The sequence below is a fragment of the Gadus morhua genome, chromosome 19 (assembly GCF_902167405.1).
Source record: "Gadus morhua chromosome 19, gadMor3.0, whole genome shotgun sequence".
In the NCBI taxonomy this organism is placed as follows: Eukaryota; Metazoa; Chordata; class Actinopteri; order Gadiformes; family Gadidae; genus Gadus; species Gadus morhua.
This window is the reverse complement of record NC_044066.1, coordinates 20,463,066-20,490,903: the sequence shown is the minus strand read 5'-3', so window position 1 is coordinate 20,490,903 and position 27,838 is coordinate 20,463,066. Positions and strand designations below refer to the sequence as shown.

The window sequence follows — 27,838 nt, the reverse complement described above, 5'->3', positions numbered from 1 at the left end:
CAGTTATTTGAGTTCATGGCGACCATATGTAGCTTGGGGTTGGGTAGCATCTCACTTTGTTAGCGTTTGATAGCTTTCTTCGATATAATTGCTGTCTTTGATTGCATTGCTTCCTTAGATAGCGTTTCTTAGGAAGTTTGAACAATGGTACCCCCATAGCTTTTCTTTGATAGCATTTGATTGCATGGTTATACCTCGATAGCGTTGGGTAGCTTTGCTCTGCTAGCGTTTGATAATAGCCTGTCGAGTGGTATTATCTGTTGTTAAACATCTGTTTGCAATTAGCATGGCTATACTTTGGCGCCTTGATAGTGTAGCGTTGCCTCAATGGCGTCTGGTAGCAGGTGTTTGTGGACACTTTGCGGTTGTTATGCTTTTGTCAGGTTTCCTATTCCTCGTGTCGTCTTAAGTCATGCAGCCGGTGTTTTCTCCACTTACACTTTGAGCTTGTTTTCGGTCCGTCGCTGCTGTTGTGTTTATGTTGTTTTTCTATTTCAGAGGGCAGACGGGGGGAAAACGCCTAGTCAATCGAAACATCTGGAGGAGAACGCAAAGAAGTAGGTCTTAACTTCTGCTGCTGTTCCCTTTATATCTCTCTCTCACTTTTTCTCACTCTTTATCTCGCTCTCTCACTCTCAGTTTATCTCTCTCTCTCTCTCTGTCTCTCTGTCTCTCTGTCTCTCTGTCTCTCTGTCTCTCTGTCTCTCCGTCTCTCCGTCTCTGTATCCCAGTAGGATAAGGCAGCTGGGTTAGCCTCAAGCTAACTTGGCTAGCCTGTTCAGTTATCATATGCATGCCTTTTCTTTGAGTCCATCCACTTACAAGCCTGCTGTCTCTCTTGATTAGATCTTTTTGGACTGGACTCTGTTGTAGAACTTGGAACAAGAACAGTGTCTGTGTTCAAGCTGTTTTCAGAGACAAACGTCTGTTGTGCTCTTTCTTCTTAGAGTTCTATCAATGGTGGATACATGGAGCCTCGGTGAGAACACACACACACACACACACACGCACACGCACACAGATGTACAAGGTTTCACATTGGAGTACACATGCACGCACACTAACACACAAATATTGTAGGCACACACACACACACACACACACACACACACACACACACACACACAGATGTACAAGGTTTCACATGGGAGTACACATGCACGCACACAAATACTGTAGACACACACACACACACAAATATAATGTAGATACACACACACACACTGTAGATACACACACAGGTGTACATGATTTCACACGGGAGTACACATGCACGCACACGCACTCACACACACATACTGTAGATACACACACAGGTACACATTGATGAATAGGAAACCCATCATCTTAAATAGAAGCTGAGAGTGCACCCGCGTTTGCCTCAGTGTGTGTGGGACACGTGCGCAAAAGTGCGCACGTGTTTCTTCCTCCCAGGGTCACATTCCTCCAACCCACTGAAGAACTCCTGCAGAACAGAACCAGACCGGTAATTCATCACAAAACGAGAGAGAGAGAGAGCGTGAGAGAGAGAGTGAGAAAGAGAGAGAGAGAGAGGTTGGATAACAATGGGACAAACATACCTCTTTCTCTCATTTCCTCCTAACTATCTCTCTCTCCCTCGCTCTCTCTCTCTTCTGCCTGACTGAAGTTCAGCTGTTGATTGTTAGGACCTTACCTCACCTCACTTACCTCTGCACATAACACACACACACACACACACACACACACACACACACACACACACACACACACACACACACACACACACACACACACACACACACACACACACACACACACACACACACACACACACACACACACACACACAGTCGCTACCTTGTTTCCTGGCTCCCGTATAAAACCCTCTACAAACTTCAGATTGATTGTGTAATCAGTTGGTCCTCCACAGTTACTTTGTATATGTGAACGTCGCCGCTATATTTCTGTCTGTTCGGTGAGACTTGAGTGCGCTCGTGTTTGGTGCTAAGTGAACATCCGACTTGTTTCCCAAAAAAGTCTGTTTTTCACCGTAGGTGGCAAACAGCTGAAGTGCCTTTCAGCAACGTGATCCCCACATTCGCCCTCCCGTTTGGTTTTAAACACTTCAGTGAAACCATTAGCATATGAAAAATGAAAAAAAGATAATTCATCTAGATATCTCCGAGTGGTTATTTTCATCAAAGGATGATTTTGAGATCAGGGACTACCAAGGGCCTTGGTACAATCTGTAGTTGGGTAGAAGGAGTGCGCATTATCTAGCAAGCTGGAGACACATGCTAAATGGAGATCATTAGCATGCATATGCTAATGGGATTGGCTTATTTCCATTGTAAAAGACAAAGTAAAGTGGAGTTCAATTTTATGGCTTATAAAGCTACAAAACGACTCGCTATAAAACCCAACTGATGAGGGAGGAATTTAATCTCTTTTCCCTTTTTTTCTGCTTTTTGTGGTTTTGTTTCATTACCACAAACTTTTCCTCTTACTTATCCGAGTCGGGTTTCATTGTTATTGTGAGTTGTAGGGAGTGGGTTGTTTGTGTTGTGAGCTGGGACTCGATCCAGTGGACATGGCCGGCACTAGGCAGTGATCCCGGTGTGTTTAGAGGAAATGTTAATCAGAAGAAATGTTTATCAGTTCCCAGCCCCAACTTCCAGTCCAGCAGTAAGCATCTTTGAACAAGTGTGTGTGTGTGTGCGTGTGCGTGTGTGCGTGCGTGCGTGCGTGCGTGCTGCAGATAGGAAGACTGTTGCTCTGTTCCAAGAAGAAGATCCAGAGCAGAGAGCCCTCATTGGACTGGTGAGACACACACACACATACACACACACTCCTACTTTTACATTCACTTACATATCTCAATCAAAGTAAACACAGACACATACAAAGTTCATCCCGGCAGGACGCTGTGTGTGTCTTTATTGGCCCGGCCGCTCGCAGAGTGCGTCACACTTAACCACCGCAGAGCCCGTGACCGACGCCAAGTTGACCGCAGCTATCCCGTATTATTGTTATTATTTCAGTTTTTCAGCCTCACAGCACACGCTCGCGTAACGGCCCCCGTCCGAGCGAGATGAAAGGGGCCGGCCGTGTTTATGTCCTGCGGTGCTCGCCAGCGATTCTCTGGGTCCTCTGAGAGGCTGCAGCGGCGCGGCCCAAACGCTATAATGGAACTCACTCAGATGTGAGCCAAAAATCATTTGGGCTATTCTTAGAGAGTCCCTCTTCCTCCTCCTCTTCCTCTTCCTCCTCCTCCTTCTCCTCCTCCTCCTCCTCTCCGTCCTCCTTTTTCTGTTTCTCGATTTCCCTGCATATCTTCCTGAGTCTCGTTCTTGCTCTTCTTTCGCTCTTTCTGTCTCTGTTGTCCTCCTGTTTGTATATTCTATCTCTCTATCGTTCTTCTATTGATCTCTCGCCATCTCTCATCCTGTCTCTCTCCCCTCATCTCTCCCTCCCTCCCCTCGATCTCTCGTTGTCTATCTATCTCTCTGTTGATTGCTCTCACCCTCTCCCATCCAATAGCTCTCCACTCATCTCTCCCTCGCTCTCTCTCCCTTCCCTCTCTCTCAATCTATCTATCTAACTCTATCTCTCTCTCTCCCCTCTCTCCCCTCATCTCTCTGTAGATTTCTCTCACCCTCTCATCCTTGCCTCCCGCTCTGTTGACTTCTCTCATCCTATCCATCTCCCCTCACCCCCCCCTCTCTCTCTTTCTCTCTCTCTCTCCCCCTTCATAAGGGGGAGAGAGAGAGAACAGAGCGAGAAGAAGCTGCTCTAAACCTCTGTCTCTTCTTCCTCTGCTAGTGATTCAGTTTCTTCCTCCCCCCTTTACCCCCCCCCCCCCCCCGCCGCTCTCCCTCCTCCCCGTAACCTCTCCCCCCCCCCCCCCGCCGCTCTCCCACCTCCCCGTAACCTCTCCCCCCTCCTTCACGCGTTTCCTTCCCCCGCCCCCTCCCCTCCGTCTGCTCCTCCTCGCTCTTTTATTCTCTCTTATGTCATGTTGTTTGACCGCCCCCCCCCATCTCCCCCCACCTCTCCTCCTCCTCCACCCTCCCCTCCAACACCACCTCTTCCCCTCTCCTTTCCCTCTCCCCTCCCCTCTCCCCCTCTCCCCCTTCTCCCTATTACCACTCTCTCTTCCTCCTCCACCTCTCCCCCTCCCTTCTCCCCCTCCCTTCTCCCCCTCCCCTCTCCCCCTCCCTTCTCCCCCTCCCCTTCTCCCCCTCCCCTCTCCCCCTCCCCTCTCCCCCTCCCCTCTCCCCCTCCTCCCTATTACCTCTCTCTTCCTCCTCCTTCTGTGTCTTTGTTCGCTGCGTCGTTCCCCAGCAGGACGTCTCCGCCCGCGACCCTCAGGCTGCAGACTTTAGTTGATTCATTTATATATTTAGCCGCCTCTCTTTCCCTCCTCCTCCTCTTCTTCTCCGCTCTTCACCTCCTCTCCTCCAATCCCTCCTTTCCTTCCCTCCTCTTCCTCCTCCTCACCTCCTCCCCATCGTCTTCCTCTGCTCTCCTCCTCTCCTCTCTTCACCTCCTCTTGTCTCCTCTCTTTCCTCCTCTCGTCTCCCCTCTCTCCTCCTCTCCTCCTCCCAATCCTCCCCTCGTCTTCTTCGTCTGCTCCTCTTCTCTTCCATCTTTATCTTCTGCCCTCTACCTTTACATAATCCCTCCCTAATTACCTTCCCCCTTTTTCCTCCCCTGCTTCTCCTCTCTCCTCGCTCCACCTCACTGATCCGCTCCTGTCAATCCTTTCATATTCTCTCCCTTCTCTTTTCTTCTCTCCTCTCCTCTCTTCCTTTTCTCCGTCCTTCTCGTCTCCTCTGTTTTCTCCTCTACTCACTATTCTCCCGTCCTCCTCCCTAATCCCTCCTCTCTTCCCTCTCATCTTTCTTATTTATTTTCTTATTTTCCTTTCTCTCTCATCCCCTCGATGCTCCTCTCCCCTCGCCTCCTCTCCCCTCATCTCCCCCTCCTCCCCTCTCCTTCTCTCCCCCTCCTCCCCCCTCCTTGTGCTATCGTCCTCACGCAGTCACGCACGTTATCTAAATCGGGACCTGCTCGTCGAGGGAAAAGTCGAGCTGCACCCAATTTGACCTCGTAGGTGGAGTGTACATGCCCAAGTTCTTAAAACACACACACACACACACACACACACACACACACACACACACACACACACACACACACACACACACACACACACACACACACACACACACACACACACACACACACACACACACACACACACACACACATACGCATAGGCGCATTCGCGTTAGGGCATACTTATACCTGTGCCCATTTTTATATTTGGTTTCAAACGGTGCAAAGGTCTGTGTGTATGAGGGTATATTTCCTTTTCTCAGTTTTTACTATGTTTCGTTAAAACTTGTGTGTGTGTGTATGTGTGTGTGTGGGGTTAATTGTACCAGACAACCTTTGTATTTGACCTGCTAAACAGCTGTTTAGCAGGAGATCAGCAATGTGAAACACTTCATAATCACCTGCAAAACACACCCACACACGCACACACACTCACACACTCACACACTATGTTGTCTTTCTAAGATGGTGGACAAACTTCGGGAGCATCTGACCAGACTTCTGCCTGGTCTGGGGAAGAAGAGGATCGACTCGCTGGTGGTCAACTATGTAGCCAAACTGGTCAGTGTGGTGTGTGTATCTGTGTGTGTTGAAGTTCAAGTTCTTTACTAAGTCAAATACACAACAAACATGCAGTAGCAGTCATGGCTGGCAATGAAACTCCAGTGTTTTAAGGTTTGTGTGTGCGTGTGCAAGTGCGTGCGTGTGTTCGAAAGGTTCTGACTCTGAACCCCTAACCTAATCCTAAATGACCTGTCCTAATAAAACTAACATTGCTTGTAAGTCACCCTGGTTAAGCATCTGGTCAATGACTAAAGAGTCCATATAATTTGAGCCGAAAAGCTCTACATCGAAAAATACACCATAAGAAAACACAGGAGGTTGTCAGTTCGATGGCTGGCACAGAAAAGGGCTCATGTTGTCTTCAAATAAAATCGATCTTCAAAACGCAACCAGCTCAGACACGAGTGCATTGCGTAAGCCCAGGGAGAAAGAGACGATCCATTTCAAACATCTTACCCCTTTCCTCTCTGCATTACCAGAACTGGCGCCTCTGTGCTTGGCATCCTCAGACAGCCACAGTGGGCATAGGGCTAAGTAGGTGTTTAATATTCCTGCTCTCCACACTGCCGAGTATAGCTCCGGGCGCACAGACGTTGTACATCAACACGCTGGCTCCCGGGCCTCTCAAGGTTAGGGGCTGGAGCGTAGCGGGGCCCTGGACGGTTGTGGATGTCCCCTTTGTGGTGAGGATGTTGCAGGACTGCAAATGGCTTCCTGAAAAGGCCACACTTTTTATTTGTAACTTTCTATTTCGCTTGAGAGATGAATTGTCGGAGGTATACGAGAGGAAGGGTACGGGTGAGAACCATGAGAGTTTTGTGAAATAAAACAACATAAATTTGGGGAAACATTTGTACTTGTAATTGGCGGTTAATGAACGCACTTATGGTATGTTGTACGTCCTGGCACTTTATGTCGCCACTTAATGTATGTCGTACATCCTGGTTCTTTAAAAACAACATGCTAAGCATTTTGTAGCATATGATCCTAGCTTTCCTTGTTGTATAAGTGGAATTGGTTAAACTAGCGATTGTTAGTGCTTGGCAGTTGTTTCTATGAACATCCTTACTGTACCGACAGAAATATATTGTTTCTATTTCTTCTGACAAATCTACTTCTTGTGTCACTTTGGATAAAAGCGTCCTTAATGGAAATGGAAACATGCTGAGTTGTTGAAAAACACTGAAATGTTCAGTGTTTGATTCCCTGTGGTTTTACATCTCGTTATTTTGCAGAAGGCGTTTGGCTGCAGCCAACTTGTTCTCCAAAGTTTGCGAACATCGGATAGTCATCGCTTTCGAGCAAAGACGTCCGGTAACGCGAAACGTCTCGATCCCTCTTAGACGCGATCGAGTCAAAATGATGTACGTCGAAGCGCAAGCAATCCCTACCACCTAATTGGAAAACGCCAACTCCTCTCTGCCACCTTGTGGAATATTTATTCATAAACGATGATTTAGCCTCTAAGTGGCTTCTGATGCACTCAGATGTACTCACCTGGAATACATATCGAGCAATCGGCCAACGGCAAAGTTATTGGAACAAAACAGTGTAATCAGTGAATAGGTGTGCGTGTGTGTGTGTGTGCGCGTGCGTGCGTGTGATGTATGTCTGTAGGGGTACATGATCCGTGTTGGTGGGGGGGGCATGTGTGCGTTTGTGTGTGTTGAATACCAAGCCGTTTGACTTTATAATGAAGAAACACACACCCCAGAGGAAGGCAGTGTTCCCGGTCGATTAGTATACGATTAGCAGAATTCCCAGAAGCGACAACGCCGGTTAATAAGACGTCCCAGCCAGGATAGGAACCCTTATTGTGTTGGGATTACACAACAACGTTTGTGAGACTCAAAACATGTCGGTTGAAGACGAATAAACAAAGCGAAGCAAAGTAAAACCGCAAAAAACGAATCAGGGGTGCGTATTTTTAACGGCGTATATTTTAAGCCAGGGGAGGTGGAGGGGGTTAGAGGGAAGCATAATTTTTTAATCTTTTAAGGGTGACGTGTTGCATAACCTAAGCTAATTAAGATTCCCGCCCTGAGAGAGAGAGAGAGAGAGAGAGAGAGAGAGAGAGAGAGAGAGAGAGAGAGAGAGAGAGAGAGAGAGAGAGAGAGAGAGAGAGAGAGAGAGAGAGAGAGAGAGAGAGAGAGAGAGAGAGAGAGAGAGAGAGAGAGAGAGAGAGAGAGAGAGAGAGAGAGAGAGAGAGTGTAATGGAGGATATCCTTGGGTAGGTGTTCATCCTGTTGTTGTTTCCGATGCTCAGAGGAGATGAGAGGGTTAGAGTGTGTGTGTGTGTGTGCGTGTGTGCGTAACACTGCACAGCATGGTGCCACAATGGAGTGGACAATATCATTACCAATCCGTCAATGGTAGTTATGTGACTTCCTTGTGTGTTTGCGTGCGTGTGTTTTGTGCGCTCGTGTGTGCTTTTTTGTGTGCTCGTGTGTGTGACCTGCACATGTAACTGCGTCATCTGGCAGGAATAGGAATTCAGAGAGGGAGGAGAAGAGAAAAGTGAAAACAATGTTTTCTGTATAACAGAATCCCCCAGAGATCCGCCAGAAGTCCCTACAAGTCCTGAGAAACGCTGTAGTTCACATCGGAATAAAAGACTACAGCTCCCAGGAGACCTCCACGCACTCAAGTCCCGAACAGCACATTTTAGCTCCGCTGCAGCCAGCTCGGAAGAGAAAACTAGTTAGTTATTCCACGTAACGGAAGGAAAACTAACTTTAGCAAATATGATTTTACCGGTAATTACGGCAAAGCATTATGTTGTTATTTAATTATTTTCTTCTTTTCGGAAAGTTTAAATTGCCTTTTCACATTTCGAGAGGAAGGCAGTACCGAGGGACTGGCCTTTGGAGTTGATGTATAGACCCTCTCTCTCTGTTTGTTTGTGTGTGTGTGTGTGCGTTAATGTATGGTTAATGCAAATGTTCGTTCATGTGTGTTATTGTGTTTAGCTTGAGCTCATCAGACACATGCTGGATTACGTGTGGGTGAAATACAGACTGGGCCCACGAGTTCTGTGCCTGTGAGTTACCAAGCTTCTCTCTCAGTGTGTGTGTGTGTGTGTGTGTGTGTGTGTGTACATGCGTGTTTGTGTGTTAAATCATGCCCGATGTATTCCCTACTATATATGTATCTATGAACTATATTAAATTAGATTATACTAGATGGAGTGTGTTTGTGTGTTTGTTAGTGTGTGCATGTTTGAGTGTTGAATTATGCCGTATTTGGTCACCACATGTACCTTTCCTTCGGATCTAAGAAATATGTTCAATGAGATTGAACTGGATTGTGTGTGTGTGTGTGTGTGTGTGTGTGTGTGTGTGTGTGTGTGTGTGTGTGTGTGTGTGTGTGTGTGTGTGTGTGTGTGTGTGTGTGTGTGTGTGTGTGTGTGTGTGTGTGTGTGTGTGTGTGCGCGCGTGTGTTAGTACTCAGCAGGGCAGCTCATCAGAGTGGTCCGTCTTCCACTTCATGTGTCGGGTCCTGGAAGCCACGAGGGGACTCTGCCTGCCTCTCCCACCAGGTACACACACACACACGCACACACTATTATATTTTCAATGTAGGACTACAATCCCATCATGCATTGCGCTCGATCAGTCACATCTGCACTCATACACTCTCTTTATCTACCCTGTCTGTCTGTCTGTCTCTCTCTCCCCCTCCCTCCCTCCCTCCCCCCCTCTCCAGGCTATAACACAGTGTTGTCGGTGTTGGCCGTGCGCTGTCTGCCCCACCACGGCTTCCTTCAGTACGTGGACCACGGCGTGCTGCAGCTCACGGAGACCCTGGTCACCCGCCTCATGGCCGGTACACACACACACACACGCACACACACACACACACACACACACACACACACACACACACACACACACACACACACACACACACACACACACACACACACACACACACACACACACACACACACACACACACTCTCTCAAGCGGATTCATTCACTCACTCACTCACATACACACTCTTACTCACTCACACACACACTTTAACTATCACACACACACACTTTAACTATCACACACACATTCTTATTCTCAAGCACACACTCTTACTCACACACACACACACTCGTACTCGAAACACAAACTCTTACTCTAACACACGCACTCTTAATCGCACACACACACTCTCAAACACACACGCACACAAATAAACTCTCTAGGAATTCACATTTTTCCCTGTCAAATAAACATTTCCATTCATGGGAAGGTCTACAGAAATTATTCAGATTATTCGATTATTACGGCGTCAGACAACTGTGTGTGCGCACAGAACAGAGGCTTCCACTGAAACCATCAACAAGAGCCGCAGGATGTTTGGGAATGACAGACCTAGGATGGCACCTAGTTCAGCGCAGGTTCAAACCGAACAGCACGTTCGAACCACTCGTTAAAGTGAAAGACGGTTCAATCTGTATTTACATTCCCATGACATTAACCCTGCCAGGCACGTGTGCCCTGGTATGAATCAGTACCGAGATCTACTGAGAGATATAAACTCATTCAACACCCCCCAGACGGGGCGATGGCGTCAAAAAGGTTGTCAAAAAAAACAATTAAACGCGCTTCAGCACGTTTTCAATCCCGTAACAGAAGCGGATATTCAAATGAGATTCATCCCGGCGTTCCCCGCTGTCGGATCGGGTTATCTCCTTGGCTGGGCTGCGTTAAAAAAGCGACAGACAATTCATTGGATATTGTTTTTCATTTTAGCGGCGACATTAGCTGCTAATAGAAAGCCACCAGGTGTCTCGACAATACATTTGTTTGAGCCGCTTCCCAATTTGCTATGCCTACTTGATCACAGACTTCACAGCAGGATTAGCATGTGGGCGCGTCGATTGTTTCACAATGTCGCCGAACTCGCTAATGCAGATTATTTTGCTATCAATTGCGGAAAACTAGAATGGTAAATGGTAAATGGACTGCATTTATATTGCGCTTTTCTGACCAGTGGCCTCTCAAAGCGCTTTACATTATTGCCCAACATTCACCCATTCATGCACACATTCACACGCCGACGGCGGAGTCAACCACGCAAGGCGACAGCCAGCTCATTGGGAGCAGTTCGGGTTAGAGGTGCCTTGCTCAGGGACAGGGGCAGGTTGGGGGTCAATCCCCTAAACCAGCCGTTCTCAATCTGTGGTACGCGTACCACTGGTGGTACGCGAGCGCCCTCTAGTGGTACGCGGAGTATGAACGATTTTTTGAAGCAATTTTTTGAAGTTGAAGCAACCGTTAAAAACAAAATCTGGGATGGGCGTGGGGAATCGATAACTCGAGTACTACTCGTTACAAATGAACTCGGTTGGTGGACAGGCAAACTCGAGTTTGCATACACACAAACAAACAAAGTTTTCTGAAGCAAATGTATCAATTTTCTGTGCGGCGCCACTTACGCATGCCGTGGGCACAAAGCAAATTAAATGTATCCATTTCTGTGTGGCGCGTTCCGTGCCGTGTGCAGGCACGCCAGAATTCAAAAAGTTAAGAGATGGCGGTTAAAGCAAAGCGCAGCGAAGAATTGAAATAGGCCTACTTTAAAGAAATAGGAGATCATAAGGTGAAATGTAAAATATGCCAAGCGAAATCGAGCTACCAGAGTAGCTACTAGGCCTACAAGTACTAGGCGGCAACATATGCTCCGTCCTGAAACACAACGGTGAGTTCGGGAAAGCAGACCCGCAGCAACCAAGTGTGTCGGCTATTTTAACCGCCGCAAGACGCAGCCGTAATCCCGGCCGTGTAGAGAAGATCACAACGCGTAATCCATAGTCCATTTGCTGCCGTTTTATTTGCAGCTTTAAATTATTTGCAATGGTTAGGCTACTTGTTTCGTTTTAGTTTTTTTTAAACTGTTACAGGCCTTGGTTCGACGTGATTTAAATTGTGAGACGCATAGGCCTATTTATTTTTGTAAGGAAAATGTGTTTTGAACGTTTGCAAAAATAAATAATGAATACTCTGATAACGCTGACTGTTTTGATGGAGAATAAGCATTGCATGTTTGGTTGGTAATATTGCCGTTCATCATCAGGCCTATTCCTGCTGCAGATGCGTTGCATTCTAAAAATAGATTTGATTAAACGAGTACTCGATCTCGATTGATCCTCGAGGATTTCCTTCGATCACTCGAGTTTACTCGTGCCCATCCCTAGGCCATATACCCATCATATGCAATCATCTTAAACCTGCATTGACTAACTGCTGTGACGACGAGTAGGGGAAGCAACATTTTTGCAAAATCGTCCTGTGACGAGACGTTGAAAGTCTGCTTTCAGAGGCCAGACATTTCTGGACTTTTGGATGCAGCGACGCAGCGAATATCCTGCGCTTTCAGACAAGGCTGTGCGCTTTCTCATTCCATTTGCGACCAGGCTTCTCTTGGTCGCAAATGGTCGCAAATAAGAGCGATGACTACTGTCATGTCATCGCTCTTAATTTATCCCCAAAAACGCAGCTGATCGGACACATCACACGATTCGGAGGCATGCATCACATTTAAGGATTTTAAAAACTGATTCTTATTATTTTTTTAAAAAAATGCATTCGGAAGAGAAGGGAGACTAGCGTTGCTCACGGGTTGGAATGAAAGGGAGAAAAGGGGACAGAGTTGCCTGCGGAAGCGATGTCTGAGATGCAGAGACTGCTTCTCGCTACCAGTGTCAGTTTCGTACGGTGTGGAATGAGAGCTCGGGAAGGCACTATTGCGCAAGTACGACTGCGTGCTTGCGCAATAGCATACTGCCCGAGAATGCAGTATCGCTGTCAAATCTGTCCCTGGGAAAAGTAACGTTGCTTGCGCCGAATTGAAAAAGGAAACCGCTATAATGAAATGGCGGTAATATTTCCACATTAATTGATAAAATAACAGGGGATGGGAAGGGGGGATGGCTGTTTCAGAAGGGGGATGATTTTGATCATTTTAATTCCAAAGGGGGATGCCATCCCCCCTCAACTTGTGTGCTGGAAGCAGGTTGGATACTGAACCCAAGTCTGAGGCTAAAGCTAACCTCAATCGACCCAGACATCACACCCCTCCCACTAAGCATGATAGGCCTAATTTTCAATGTGTGCCTGAGTACATTCTCCTTCAAACCTAAACATAGTTTATATTCTGACCTTATGGCACTTACTGCAGTATTTTTTAATACTGAATACGTTGTTTTTCTATGATACACTTGTTCTTACTCATGATAGTTTGATTACAGTGTTATCGCAGTACACATGATTTCTCTCTTTGCTGCGCATGATTACTTATAACAGGATTGTTTGACTCCAGTATTTAAATATTCATGTTCAATTCTTTGAATGTTTTGATGCAGTACAATTTACCTCACATGATTGGTTGACTGCAGTTGTTAAAATTAATATTCAGTGCTCTGAATGCTTTAATACAGTATACTTGTTAATAACCTCACTAGATTGACTGGTATGTTATATGCCAGATGATATCCCCATTTGCTGGGTAGCCCTATTGAGGCAGTTGTTCAATTGTTAGTATTATCCCGTTGCAAGTGTTTAAATACAATACATGAGTTATAGACAGTTGGTTGCTTCAGTCAAGTCAAGTTATGTGAATAATAAATCGTGTTATTAATATTAATGCCTTCTGTGTAAACTCTATGTAGTTATAGGCCTACGCACTTTATTTTAATTCCGGTGGTACTTGGAGAGCCAAATCATTTCTAAGGTGGTACTCATGGTAAAAAGTTTGAGAACCACTGCCCTAAACCATTCTGATGATTTCAATTAAAAACACACCCATGCACCAAGCCACTTAAATGCCCACGCAAGCACACACAAAAACAGTAGATTTAATGCACGAAACTGATACTGAACCACTATATATTATGAAATAAATATTTTACTTCATATGTACTATAAAGTAATAAAAAAGAAATACGACTTATAATATTTTTCATAATGTTCAGAAAAAATACAATTATAATTACAAACAGGGTCTAGATATAGCATTTCCTTATTTTATGCTAATATCCTAACGTGGGGGGATTGAGAATCAAAATAATTAGTGTCGACTCAACGACTCAAATATAATTAATTTGTTTCCCCTCTCACTGTTCCCTGACAAAATACACAAACAAGTATTTTGGACATTACAGATTTATTTTCTGGGTGATCTTTGCATCAAAGGACTCATAACTTCAAAGTATGCATGCAGAGCAGCTTTTAAAGACTTTGAAGTCATGAGAGCAATGTATCATCATGGCCCACGGGATTTGATGAAGACAAAAATAATAAATGTAATAACCATTTGATTTAGACCTTATTTGACCCTATCCCTGTTCCTTCTTTCACCTTCGACCTGACAGACTTACACACACTTGTACTAACGTAATGAATGTTAATTAATTAAGTTTTATTTTATACCTTTCCATGTTCTTCAGTTCTATTTGTTTGGTTTATTTTTTATATTATAAACACTTTGCTGACATTTTTAACTCTGGTAAATGGACTTAAAATAATTAAGACACTCCTTAACCGACTTAAGATATGTACCTTCAAAGTGTGATTGCAAATAAGGAGCATTAAACTACTTAATGGAAGTGGGGCTTGCTGCCTATCGTTTGTGGGTCATAAAACCAATGTATTCATTATACTGTATTTCTCTCATTCCTTCTAATTTGTGCATTATTTTTAGATTTGGACAACAGTGAAGCCAACGAGAAACTGAAGTTCAGCATCCTGAAGAGACTGCCTGAGGTGAGAGAGAGAGAGAGAGAGAGAGAGAGAGAGAGAGAGAGAGAGAGAGAGAGAGAGAGAGAGAGAGAGAGAGAGAGAGAGAGAGAGAGAGAGAGAGAGAGAGAGAGAGAGAGAGAGAGAGAGAGAGAGAGAGAGAGAGAGAGAGAGAGAGATCAACATCGACCAGGGTGCTAGGTCCATTCCCTGACCCTCCCTTCCCACTGTGTCACCTGTGAGTGGTGGCTGCATGTGACTGGAGGTGACAGCTTGTTGCGTCATGCTGCCAGATATGTTTCCTCTGTCTGCTGCTGTGGTTATCGCTCCTCTCCCCTCCTTTCAAGAATGTGTGTGTGTGTCAGAACGTAAACTCTTGTATAACGAAATCGCCCGTTCATGTGTGCCCGAGATGTTTGCGCACACACACACACACATCTGGGTGTCTTGTGTAACGTTGAGTGTGAACGAAAGAGAGTGCGAGTGCAGTCCAGGTGTGTGTCCGTACCGGTTGGAATGTGGCGAGTCAGGTCAGGTCTAACAGACCGAAGCACACACACACACACACACATTAATGCGTACACGCACAAACACAACCATACACCCACACGTATGCGTACACGCACAAACACACAACCATGCACACCCACCCACACAAACACACACCTGTGTCATGGGTTTGCTTGTCAGGAGGAGAGATGTTTGGCAGTTACAACGGGCAGACACACACACGCACACGCACACGCACACACATCCAAACTCCCCTACACACACATTTTGCTTAAGCACTCTATGAAAAATCTGACTGCCATCTGTCGAATACAGTACCGCCTAAATGTGAAATAAATAATGTGAAATAAGTGTCTATTTAACCAGGAAGTCTGGGGCCCCTGCCTGACACTAATGAGGACAGAGATGGGGTTGTGTCTGTGTGTGCGTGTGTGTCTTTGCCTACGTGTGTGTGTGTGTCTTTGCCTGCGTGTGTGTGTGTGTGTCTTTGCCTGTGTGTGTGTGTCTTTGCCTGTGTGTGTGTGTGTGTGTGTGTGTGTGTCTTTGCCTGTGTGTCTTTGCATGTGTCTGTGTGTTTGTCTCAGTGTGTGTTTGCCTGTGTGTGTTTGTGGCGAGGGGGCTTACACAGCACATTCTTCCCCAGCCCTTGAGCAGGGCATGTGTACGGCAGGCCTCTCAGACCACTGACCCACTGAGTCTCCCGGTACTACCCCCCCCCCCCCCCTCCGCCGTGGATCGCCTGCGATATGAAACACAGGAAGTCGATACGGCGCCGGCGGACTGAGGTTTCATTCGGTGGATAATAATAATATTAAAGAAATAATCAAATGATTAATGCGGTGTCAAACTCGCTATCGGATTAAAAAACAATAACCTGGGCGCTTTCGAAAGTGAAATGTTGTTCTCGTTCGGCGCCACCTGCTGTGGCGACGGATGTGTGTGTGGGTGGAGGAGCGAGAAGAAAACACACTAATCAATACCATATCCCCCCGCCCCCCCCCCCCCCCCCCCCCCTCCTCGTCTAATGATTCGGGTGTCGTGGGCGCCGTCGATAATCCCGATCACGCGCTCCACGCTTCCTCGCGCTTGTTTGTAAACTTTAACTCCTCGTTCTTTTTAATCAGGCAGTGGGCTGTCAGGGTATCGGGTCCCAAACCGCCGGTAATGAAGGGGGGGGGGGGGGGACGCATAGCGGTGGCGGCGGCGTGAGCGGCGAGCTAATGTTGTCTCCTCATGGCGGGAAGCCTCCAGGGCCCCCCCCCCCCTCCGCTCGTATTAAACTACGGAATGGAAAGTTGATTAAGGCCCCCCCCCCTCCCACCTGGTAGGATTGTACTCGGTGAAACTCATTTAGGGAGTCTCTTTTGATTTGGCGACGGCCGCGGTGAAGGGTCGGGGGGAGGGGGAGGGAGCGACGTCGACGGTTGGGGGGGGGGGGGGCAGGGAGATGGGGGCGGTGGTTAAGGGGTGATGGGGGGAGGGGGGGGCGGGGCAGAGTCGACGGCGGTGGTGTGTGACCACCGGTTGGGGCGGAGCCAAGCCTATAAAACGGCGATCTGGGATCCAGCGGTGTGCCCAGATCGGCGGTAACCATGACTACGCTGGGACAGTGGGTTTGAATTGATTAGTTGATTTAATTGAACGGGCAGCGATGCTAATGTATCTCCGCAAGCTTGAGTGACACCTGCTTTGCTCCAAGCCCCGCCCCCGGCCTGTTCTGTTGCCTGGCCCAATCGGCTCGTCACGCTGGAGAATAAGAATAAGAATGAAAATATGTGTATATAAATATATATTTAACAAATACCATTCTGCGCCTCAGGCAGGCGGCCAAAAGAAGCGGGAGAGGACCATTACGCACGCACACACGTACACACACACACACACATACACTGCGTGTGCACAGATTGTTTTTGAATCCAGTTGGCGTTAAATTGATTCCAACAGATGTTGGGGGGGTGCTCCGGGGATGATCTGGACTGTTAAGTGGAATCTGAATGACTGGGAGAATGCACACAATTTCAATGTACTCGTGTGTGTGTGTGTGTGTGTGTGTGTGTGTGTGTGTGTGTGTGTGTGTGTGTGTGTGTGTGTGTGTGTGTGTGTGTGTGTGTGTGTGTGTGTGTGTGTGTGTGTGTGTGTGTGTGTGTGTGTGTGTGTGTGTGTGTGTGTCAGCCCGTAGACCAGAGGGTGCACCATGTGTGGGACCACCCCGTCACGTCAGCCATCATCTCCAGGGACTACGTGAGGAGCGTGCTGGAGAGGGCGCAGAAACAAAAGGTACACACACACACACACACACACACACACACACACACACACACACACACACACACACACACACACACACACACACACACACACACACACACACACACACACACCTCTCACAAACATATACAACGTTGACGAAGAGAAACTTAGGCCCCGTTCACACGAAGCCGAAACGGGCGAAACCGTCACGGTTTCGATCTATCCGGTTTCGAAGTATCTCCGTAAAGACGAAGCCAAGCGAAACCGGGTAGATCTGTAGAAACGCTGTAGTACACATTCCAGGCCCATAAGGGGCGCTGCTTCTGGTACAGAAATCCAGAAGAAATGAAATAAAAAGAAGAGGCAAGCATGCGCATAAAGGCATAGGCATAAAGGCTGCCCTTATGCGCAGGCTCGCATGTGATTTCTGAGACTCCGCGGGCTTAAGAGCCATTGGCTAGGAGGTCGAGGGGTGGGGCGATGACGTCATGGTTTGCGGTTTCAGGCGGTTTCAGGCGTCCACACGAAACCAAAACGAAACCGGGTAGATTTGAAACCACCTCCGAGGGTGGTTTCAGAAGTTTGCGGTTTCGGTCAGCGGATTCGCCGGCTTCGTGTGTACGGAAGGCCGAACCGTACAAGACCTTTGCGGTTTCGCCATGAAATCGGCTTCGTGTGAACGGGGCCTTATTTTTAGGACACGTCGGCCAGCGAAATATTTGATTTAATATTAGAGCATGATCATGGGAAAGTACAGGCGGCAAAGTTACCAAGGATACATTCAGTGAGACAACGGGTGAAAAAGATTCTTATAGGGAAACATTTGCATTGTGGGTAGGGAATATACAGTTAACAAAGGGAAGTGGGAGTGACCATTCTGGAGCAATTAGGATTGGCGGGAGAGGTCAAGTTAAAAGGCAACACACTATGGGGGGAGTGGACATGTCTACAAGTCTGTAAGACAGGGCTGCAGTAGAGTTAAAAAAAATCTACACAACAAAGAGGTCAGTCGATTGGCCTGGCTTCAGTATCAGACTCAGTGGCTCCAGTGGGAATGCAAATCTGAACTGCCTTAACCTCTCTCAGTTAAAGAGGAAGGGTGGTATCTTAAGATACAGGGAGAATGTAACCAGTTCCTTTTAATGTGAATAGTAGTTATATAAACAAGGTTAATATAATTTGTTTTCGATCTTTTATTTTAGTTATGATAGATATTTCCACGACAAATGTGCACATACACCTTACAGATACCAACACACATACACCTCAAACAGACACACACACATACCGTACATCAAACAGACACACACTTCAAACAGACACACACACGCACCTTAAATAGACACACACACACACACGCAGACACACACACACACCTCAAACAGACACATACACTTCAAAGAGACACACAACTAGACACACACATATATACACACACACACCTCACAAACTCATACAACGTGCACTCACACATCACGGACACTAGTACACAGACAGACAGACACAGACAGACGTCCCGATACAATGCAGTGATTTTCCCACTATTGCCTGGTCAGCGTTTCTTTTTATAAAACGACTGTTTCTATGGCGATGACATGAAGCCCAGTGACAGTTATGAAACACTGAGGAGAACGAATCCAGTCGTTGAAGTGTGAAGCACACTCTTCTCCACGCGGAGATATTATTTGACCATATATATATTCTTTTATTACACATATAAATATATAAAAAGTGTTTTGAGTGAAACTTTTCTCTTTATTTCTGACTTTCTCTCTGTTCTTCTCCAGGGATTCGAATTCACAGGGAAGGAAAATATGGGCTTCAAACCCCAGTTTCTACCTCTTACCCATCTGACGCAAATACTGTCTGATGTCGAGCAACGAGGTACTGAGTGTGTGTGTGTGTGTGTGTGTGTGTTTGTGTGCGTGTATGAGTTTGTTTCCCTTGTGTTTATATTACACTGCTGTGTTTCTTGGAATGTAATACATTTCTCTGTTGTCTGGAATGTCAGGAAAATGATGGACTGCATCTGCTTCATGTGTTTTTAATGTGTGTGTGTGTGGGTGCCTGCGACTATCAAAATATGTCACGTTGTATAATAGATGGACACTTACATACGAATGGGTTTGTGTGATTGTTTTCCGTTTGAATGGGTTTCATGGTCAGTGAAGTAATCAAATGTTTGTGTAGAGTTCATGTTTATGTGTTGCTATGGTCGACACAGTAACCGTTATCCAATGTTTATGAAGAATGAATTTTCATATTTCTTGAGACTCTCTCTGATTCTGTGTGTGCGTGTGTGTGTGTGTGTGTGTGTGTGTGTGTGCATGGTGTGTGTGTCTGCATGCATATGTGCGTGTGCTTGTGTGACTGCATGTGTGTGTATACCTGCAAATGCGTGTGGTGGGTTTGTGTGTGCATGCGTGCTTACGCGCTTGTGCGTTTGTGCTTGCGTGTGTGTATCTGCATTCATGTGTGTATGTGTCGGCATGCATGTGTGTGTGTGTGTGTGCATGTGTGTGTGTGTATTCTCATGTGTGTGTGCCTGTGTGTGCTTGTGGCTGTGTGTGCTGATGTGTGCGTGTGTGTGCTAATGCGCGTGTGTGTGTGTGTGCGTGCGTTTGTGTGTGTGTGTGTGTGTGCGTGGGTGTGTGTGTGTGTGTGTGTGTGTGTGTGTTGCAGCCCTGAACCCCTTCGCGGAGCAGGGGGCCGTGGACGCACACTTCGTGGAGGAGACGGCTCTGAAGCAGACGCTGGTCCACCTGGGCTTCAGCAGGAAGTGATGGAGGGGGGGGAGGGAGGGAGGGAGGGAGGGAGAATGACGGAGAGGAATATAGTGGGAGGAGGAGAGAAGTGATGGGGGAGGAGGATAGAGGGAGGGGGGGATGAGGGAAAACGATGGAAAAATGGAGAAGGGGGAGAGGGAGAGAGGATGAGAAATGATGGAGACATGAAGGAGGGGAGTGGGAGGAGGAGGAGAGAAGGAGGGAGGGAGGGAGGAGGGGAGGGAAGGGAGGGAGGAGAGGAGAGATGCAGGGCTGGGATGTGCACCACCGCGATGCGGAGATCTGTGAGAAAGCTTGTTCGGGGGGGAAAGAAGAACTAGCGCAGTTAGTTAGCAAAATAATGACTTTCTTTTATGACTGATACGACATGAATAGAGGAACAGAGCGGAGGGGAGTGGACCATGGAGACGGAGGTGGATGAGAGAAGGAGGGGTGGAGGTTGAATGGGGAAGACATGGAGGAGAGAAGGACCTGGTTGGCTCGACTGATGGCTGGAAGGACGGATGGACGCATGATGGGAGGTTCATAGAGAGAGAGAGAGAGAGAGAGAGAGAGAGAGAGAGAGAGAGAGAGAGAGAGAGAGAGAGAGAGAGAGAGAGAGAGAGAGAGAGAGAGAGAGAGAGAGAGAGAGAGAGAGAGAGAGAGAGAGAGAGAGAGAGAGAGAGAGGTGCAGACAGAGAGAGAGAGAGAGAGAGATAACGGAGAAAGGAGGGATGGAGAGAGGTCGGAGGTAGAGAAGGGGAGATGGAGATAGGGAGGTAGAGAGAGAGAGGTCGACCAGGGTGCTAGGTCCATTCCCGGCCCACTGTGTCACCTGTGAGTGGTGGCTGCATGTGACTGGAGGTGACAGCCTGTGGCGTCATGCTGCCAGATATGTTTCCTCTGCTGCTGTGGTTATCGCTCCTCTCCCCTATTTACAAGACTGTGTGTGTCTGTGTGTGTGTGTGTGTCTGTGTGTGTGTGTGTGTGTGTGTGTGTGTGTCAGAACGGAAACTCTTGTATAACGAAATCGCCCGTGTATGTGTGCACGAGATGTGTGCGCACACACACACACATCTGGGTGTGTGAGAGAGAGAGAGAGAGATACATGGATGTGTGCAGAGAGAGGGCGAGGGACAGGGAGAGATGGAGAGCCAGAACAGTGGCTTCAGGGAAAGGCAGGAAAATGCAAAGTCAGTGGCCCCACAGACCACCGCTTGGCACCTCTGGGCGGGATGGGAAAGCTGATATCTCTTGTTCGACAAAACGCCCTGCAGCCCAACGCCCGGTAAACACGCTCTGAATTCTGCAGACTAAGGGCTTATAGAACCACCATCTCTCACCCCCCCCCCCCCCCCCCCCCCCCCCTCCCGCTGGGCTGAGCTGAGGCACAGCCATGCTCAATATGTCTAATTAGCTATTAGCTCTTTCAATTATTTCATTCTCCCTGAAAGTTGCCGATTTTTTTTTATCAAGCCCCACCCTCGGGATTGTTTGTTACTTTGGGCGGGGGGGGTGGGGGGGGGGGAAGGGGGAGGTAGATGTAATTATTCTCTCAGCATGCGGACGTACCGAGGCATCGATTGTTCACACAGCAAAACAATATCTGTAAATCACACGTGGGCCGGGGGCTGGCGACAGGGTCCTCTGGGAGGGGGGGGCTGAGTTATGACAGGGGGGGGGTGCGAGAGGATCCACTCTGATGGAATTTGGTCTGGATTAACGACCGGTAATGACAGGAATACGGAGGGGAGCGCGGGAAGGCTGCGAGTAAAGACGTGTTTGTTTGTGTGCGTGCGTACGTGCGTGTTTGTGTGTGCGTGCATGCGTGTGTTTGGTGAAAGATATGGTGGGTGGGGTAGGGGGGGGGGGAGGGGGCAGGTGGTAAATTAGAGTCATGAATTACCCTGGAACTCAGAATGCCGGCCCACCTCAGCTTGTAACGCCCTCGTTGTTAGCGCAAATCTCTGGTTCCCGGCAGGCGGGGAGGGGTGCGTTGAAAGTGGCTCTCACCGGGAACTCTGATGCTGTTTTTGACGACTGCGTTCACTGGCTCTGTGTGTGTGTGTGTGTGTGTGTGTGTGTGTGTGTGTGTGTGTGTGTGTGTGTGTGTGTGTGTGTGTGTGTGTGTGTGTGTGCGCGCAATCCATCGACTGGAGTGACCTGGGCTATCAGACGGGAGACAGATGTCTCGGCATCTGGAGAGACGCGACTGGTTTGAGTGGATTGATAGTCAGCCAATGAGCAAGGGGACACTCGAGGTCCCTGTGCCCGCCCCTTCGTTCCCATTGGACTGATTGGACGGCTGGAGGCCTTGTGATAAGGAGGGCAGCTCTGTCATAGGGGGGCGGGCCTTGGAAACAAACAACCCACACCACCTCAACTGTTGACCCAACTGGTGTTGTTTACGGACTGACTCACAAACACATGTTGACACACGCTGACACACATGCAGGCACATACTTAGAAACACAAAAATACACTCAGAAACACACACACACACACAAACAAGGACACACATGATGACACACACACACACACACATGCATACACGCACTCAGAAACCACACACATACATACTCAGGAACACACACACACACACACATAAACACACACATACACTCATACAAACACACACACACACGGAGGTACAAATGCAAGGACAGACATAAGACACACGCATACAAACTAACGCCACAAACACACGCATGCGCACACACACACACACACACACACTTACCGGGTCGGAACTTCCTTCCTTCCTGTAAATGTTGGCTGGCATCAGAGGGTGTCACGGAGTCCCGACATGAGACTCGTTTTCACAACAGCCAGCTTCCGAGAACGTCTGTCCGGGAACGTGTCACTAATGAGAGGGGATGTTCGGCCGAGCGTCGCCGCGACAACAAGAGTTCCGGTAACCATAGCCCTGGAACCGGGTTGTTGACAGAACGGTAGCGTGACAGAGTTGGCAGGCTGAGGCTGAGGACACACTTAGGATGTTGAGGTCCTGGCTTAGGATGGATGGAGCAGCCACTGATGGATGTGGATGGAGGGGAGGTTGATGGATGGATGAAGGGATGGAGGGATGGGTGAATGGATGATGGAGGATGGATGGATGATGGAGGCATGTGGGATGATGGGTAGAGGGGTACAAAAAGACAGACAGAGAGCGAGAGAGGGAGTGATTGACTGCAGGGCGGTAGAGAAATTTGAAAATGTGAGCTATGTAACGGGGGAGTTGTTTTTTCTCAAAACTGCCAAAGCAAAGTTGTAAACGATTAAGAATGCTAACTGATCGCACACAAATAAATTGAATATCGATGATACTTTGAATGATTTGAAAAGTCGATGATTTTGTGAAGAGGTAAATCTGTATGCATTTTGTAAAAAAAAAAAAAGAAGGGATTTCTTTGAGATTTTCTGAAAGCGCTTCTATGACTTGTAAATAAATTAAAAAACCTGTCAAATGTGAACTTACTCTCAGTTACCTCATTTATATAACTCAACTTTCTTAAGTATTACGACCATGTAAGAATTAGACATTTATTCAATCTCTACACTCCTCGAGTTGAGCTATCGAGGCACATAATCGCTAACACTTTGGTTCCTCACAGTTTTGACGCACACCCAAAATCCCTGCATACCCTCTGCTAACCCTCTTCCATCCCTGGCATGGAAGTGTCTGTAAAATCAATGTGTTCAGAAGACACTCAAGTATGATTACACTCTTGTGTATCTTCAGGCCTGATGGATCTCAAACAATCGGCGCCTACTACTGCAACAATCCAAACTAGACCGATGTTTCAACGGTCAGTAAACGAGATGAGAGCTGTTCTGTTCTGTGAGGTTCTCAATCTGGGTTGCTGCAGTACAACTGTGTTACGGCAGAACTTCTGGGGGGAGATGGGACAGAGCCAAACACTGCAAACCGCAGTTAGACCTTGTTTCAAGGTTTGTTACTGAGATATTTTACCGAAGAGAAACCCATTTGCTGCAGAGGAAGAGGCTTTCAGACGGGGCTTTTCAATGAATGGTGGTTATTTCCTACAGCCTGTCTGTCTGAAACCTTTCCAGACGATATTAAGTTTTGTTTTTAATATTTCATTGAGCTTGACTGCTATCAGACTGCCCTGGATTGTTAATCATAAGTCTGAAGAATCTTTCCTCTGTGTGGGTGAATTCCTGTGTTGTGTTTGACCAAAATGTATATAGTCGTTAGAACTCTCTTTCTCTGTTAAACATGAGACAAAGGGTCGACTCCTCCCGGCTAAAAAGCTTTTTCAGAGTGCTAGTTTTCAATCGGCTCCGCACCCTTGCTTCCCGCATTAAACCCAATGAGGCCGTTTTTCCGAAACAACTTTTAAAACCCTTTTCCCTTTAAGAAGGGATTTTTTTTTTCGTTAAATCCTATAGGAGGATATTCCTCTGCTAAAACGGGGCTTTAGCTCACCCATCAAGCAGCCAGTTCAGTGGCTTTGAGGCGGCACTGTGGAGAGACCACCGCGTGCCAAAGAGCAGCTGGGGTGTTCCACTGGGAGGAACGGAGTGCTCCGCGTGGAGAGCGGATCACAGAACAGGTTCACTGCAGCTCTCTCTCAAGGTGAAGGAAAACGAGCGAGTCATGTGCGTTTGTGCCCTCTCTCTCTCTCTCTCTCTCTCGCTCTCTCTCTCTCTCTCGCTCTCGCTCTCTCGCTCTCGCTCTCGCTCTCTCTTTCTCTCTCGCTCTCTCTCTCTCTCTCTCTCTCTCGCTCTCTTTCTCTCTCTCTCTCTCCCTCTTTCTTTGTCTCCCTCATTCCCTCTTTCTTTCTTCTCCCTCCCGCTTTCCCTTTCTTTCTCTCCCTCACTCTCTTTCTCTCTCTCTCCCTCGCTCTTTCCCTCTCTATCCGTCTTTCTCCATTTCCCTCTTTCCCTCCGTCTCTCGTTCTCTGTCCCTCTATCTTGTTCTCTGTCTCTCCATGTCTCTCTCTTACTCTCTCTCTATGTCTGTCTATGTCTCTCACCCGCTCTCTCAGACTCTCTAACTGTCAGCGTTTTTTTTTTTTTTTTTTATCCTGGAAATCTACGGCTGCCAGAGTTTAACTGAAGCAAGAGATTTCCCAAGACACACTAACACACACACACACACACACCCACACCCCCCCCCCCCCCACACACACACACACAGATACAGTCTGACCCCAGCCAAGAAGACCATGACTAGGCATCTCAACCCGGTTATGTAATAAAAACATCTATGAAGTCACAGGTTTGACGGACAGTATTATGTTAAATGATTGAGCCAGGGAGCTGGGGACTGTGAAGGAATAACTCAGCACAATTCAGAGTCTGCAGTTATTTCCTGCAAAACGGCATTGCAGTGAGTAGTGGCTGTTATAACGTTACAGTGGGTTCATACAGAAGGCTGTAATGATACTTCTGAAAGTCATTAAGTTCATCAGCACAGCAGGTAAGACAGAAGTGAGGCAGGCAATCACACACACACACACACACACACACACACACACACACACACACACACACACACACACACACACACACACACACACAGATATTCTGCTGAGTTGGGGAGTGTGTGTGTGTGTGCAGGGGGGGGGGGGGGGGGGGCTGCATTCACCATCCTATGCTAGGAGCAGTGGACTGCCGCAAACACTATGGCACCTGAGAACAATCCCAGGTGCATTGCTCCTGCCTTGCTCATTGGCAGGGCAGCAGTGTTAAACAGCATTTGTGTGAATTCACGTTAAAGTAAAGTACAGGATATAACCGTGTACTTAAAACACCACTAGATGTTACATCTAGTGGTACATTTCTGCTAGAGTTCTGACCTAAAACATGCATGTTGTCTCACAGTCGCGACACAAACGCACCTATGCAAACACACTCGCACACATAGGGATACACAGTGACTACAACTTCCTGATTGCAAACACACATGTTACACATCCTCGACTAGTCATTTTCACACTGCTTACTCGGCGGGATGTGACATCAGTGATGCCAGTAACTAGCCCACTGCTTGCGTGTTGTCCGTAGTCTCTCCATGCAAACTAGTGTAGCTTCCCCCCTTGGTTCCTTATTTTCAATTCCTCTTTTACCAATCAGTACCTCCTCTCTGTCACTCTTCTTCTTTTTGTATTCTTGTAATGACTGCTGGTGGGTCAACTTAGACGGCCTCTTCTAAAACGAAAGAAATCACAACCGGATGTCACAAACACACACACTCACACACGCACAGGCACGCAAACACACACACGCGCGCGCACACACACACACACACACACACACACACACACACACACACACACAGGCACAGGCACACACACACAAACACACACACACACACACACACACACACACACACAGACAGAGTACTATTGATTTTTATCCTTTATTAAATACCTTGTTGCTGTTCAGCATCTCAAACCGCCTCCATCTAGATTAAGCTAACAGCAGAAGACATCAAGGGAATAAAAGTCGGAAGCAACATCAGTGTTTGCCAATTTGAAGGCGTGCTGAGTCGCATGAATTGTCAATTGTTCATCTGATTGTTTATTACGTTTGGGAGATGAATAATGAGGTTGTTGAGTGTTTCGAGTACGCCATGAGGAAGGAGAGAGCTGGGTTTGGGCCCTGTTTTGAAAGTCATGTTTATTTTGCTCTGGAAACGGCACGCGTTATGGCACGATTCAATGATATATCCTCCTCATAACCGGCTATGCATACATCTGAGCCAGGGCACACAGGGGGGCTGTTCCTAGTAGCAGGGCAGGATATGTTTCAGATTAACCCAGATCTCTGACTCGAGGGAGCGCTCTCCATGACTGTGGGGATTTTCAGTCTCGGTTGACTTCAATCTCGAGGAACGAGTCCGCTCGATCTTGGATCGGTTGAACGTGAAAACGCCGCGTTCATGACGTGCTTCAAACGCCCTCCTCTAGCTAGTGTGCACGGAATATACGATCGATATGGTATTATACAATAGATTTAGATTTAACCATATAAAGTCGTTTGTTGCCATTGTTCCAACCAATTAAAGGGCGGAAAAAAGCTGTGGGTGGGGTCAAACCCGGATCTAACTGGCAGTGTACCCGGTTGGCCCCGGGTCGGGCTCACAGCATGGGTCGCCATAGTAACCGAACAGAGAGCAAACTGAGGTCGTTGTCGGAGTTCTGAAACCGAAAGTTCTGTCGTTTCCTGAATTCTGACTCAACATATCCAGCCGATTTGGAAATCTTCAGCATCTTGAAACAGGGCCCTGGACGACCGGCTGGGGCTGGTTTAGATGGAAATATAAAGGGCATGAGCGCAGGGTTTAAGAGTTTAATATTTTATTATGAGTGTAATACGGTACAGATGTTGTGTTACACATCTTGAAATGTAGTAGTGAGAGCAGTCTGAGTAACCGTCGAAGGAACATTCTTTGGTACTTTTGAGCTTTCGTTTATAAGCTAAGGATATCCATCCGTCTGTCTCTGTCTGTCTGTCTGCGTCTCTTTGTCTGTCTGTCTGTCTGTGTCTCTTTGTCTGTCTGTCTGTCTGTGTCTCTTTGTCTGTCTGTCTGTCTGTCTGTCTGTCTGTCTGTCTGTCTGTCTGTCTGTCTGAGTCTCTTTGTCTGTCTGTCTGTCTCTGTGTCTTTCTGTCTGTCTCTGCTTCTGTCTGTGTCTCTCTCTGTGTCTGTCGGCCTGTCCGTCTGTCTTTCCCAGTGTCTGTCCATCTGTGTGTCTCTCCCGGTCTATCTCCCCTTGTCTGTCTGTGTGTCCATCTGTCTGTCAGTCAGTATGTCTGTGTGTCTGTGTTTCTGTCTGTCTGTCTGTCTGTCTGTCTGTCTGTCTGTCTGTCTGTCTGTCTGTCTGTCTGTCTGTCTGTCTGTCTGTCTGTCGGTCCGTCCGTCTGTCTGTCTGTCTGTCTGTCTG

General features: G+C 47.4%; 1 protein-coding gene and 1 long non-coding RNA gene across 4 annotated transcripts in view; both read left to right on the top strand.

Moving 5' to 3' along the window:
* Positions 1 to 19,959, top strand: part of gsap (gamma-secretase activating protein) — a 39,206-nt gene extending 19,247 nt beyond the window's left edge. For 2 of the 3 annotated variants that reach the window (XM_030341218.1, XM_030341217.1), the window contains exons 22-32: positions 499 to 557; positions 948 to 979; positions 2,741 to 2,802; positions 5,569 to 5,664; positions 8,637 to 8,707; positions 9,111 to 9,205; positions 9,373 to 9,492; positions 14,366 to 14,427; positions 17,083 to 17,187; positions 18,948 to 19,044; positions 19,843 to 19,959. In XM_030341218.1, coding sequence (XP_030197078.1) covers positions 499 to 557; positions 948 to 979; positions 2,741 to 2,802; positions 5,569 to 5,664; positions 8,637 to 8,707; positions 9,111 to 9,205; positions 9,373 to 9,492; positions 14,366 to 14,427; positions 17,083 to 17,187; positions 18,948 to 19,044; positions 19,843 to 19,943 — 900 coding nt within the window. In that variant the 3' untranslated portion in view covers positions 19,944 to 19,959. Of the gene's footprint in view, positions 1 to 498; positions 558 to 947; positions 980 to 2,740; positions 2,803 to 5,568; positions 5,665 to 8,211; positions 8,424 to 8,636; positions 8,708 to 9,110; positions 9,206 to 9,372; positions 9,493 to 14,365; positions 14,428 to 17,082; positions 17,188 to 18,947; positions 19,045 to 19,842 lie in introns of those variants that run through there. The other variant, XR_003973961.1, reaches the window with a different exon arrangement.
* A 141-nt stretch (positions 19,960 to 20,100) lies between these two features.
* Positions 20,101 to 23,398, top strand: LOC115532338 (uncharacterized). The gene is made up of 2 exons (XR_003974017.1): positions 20,101 to 20,613; positions 21,016 to 23,398. It is a non-coding gene; the product is annotated as an uncharacterized LOC115532338 (long non-coding RNA).
* The last annotated feature ends 4,440 nt before the right edge of the window (positions 23,399 to 27,838 follow it).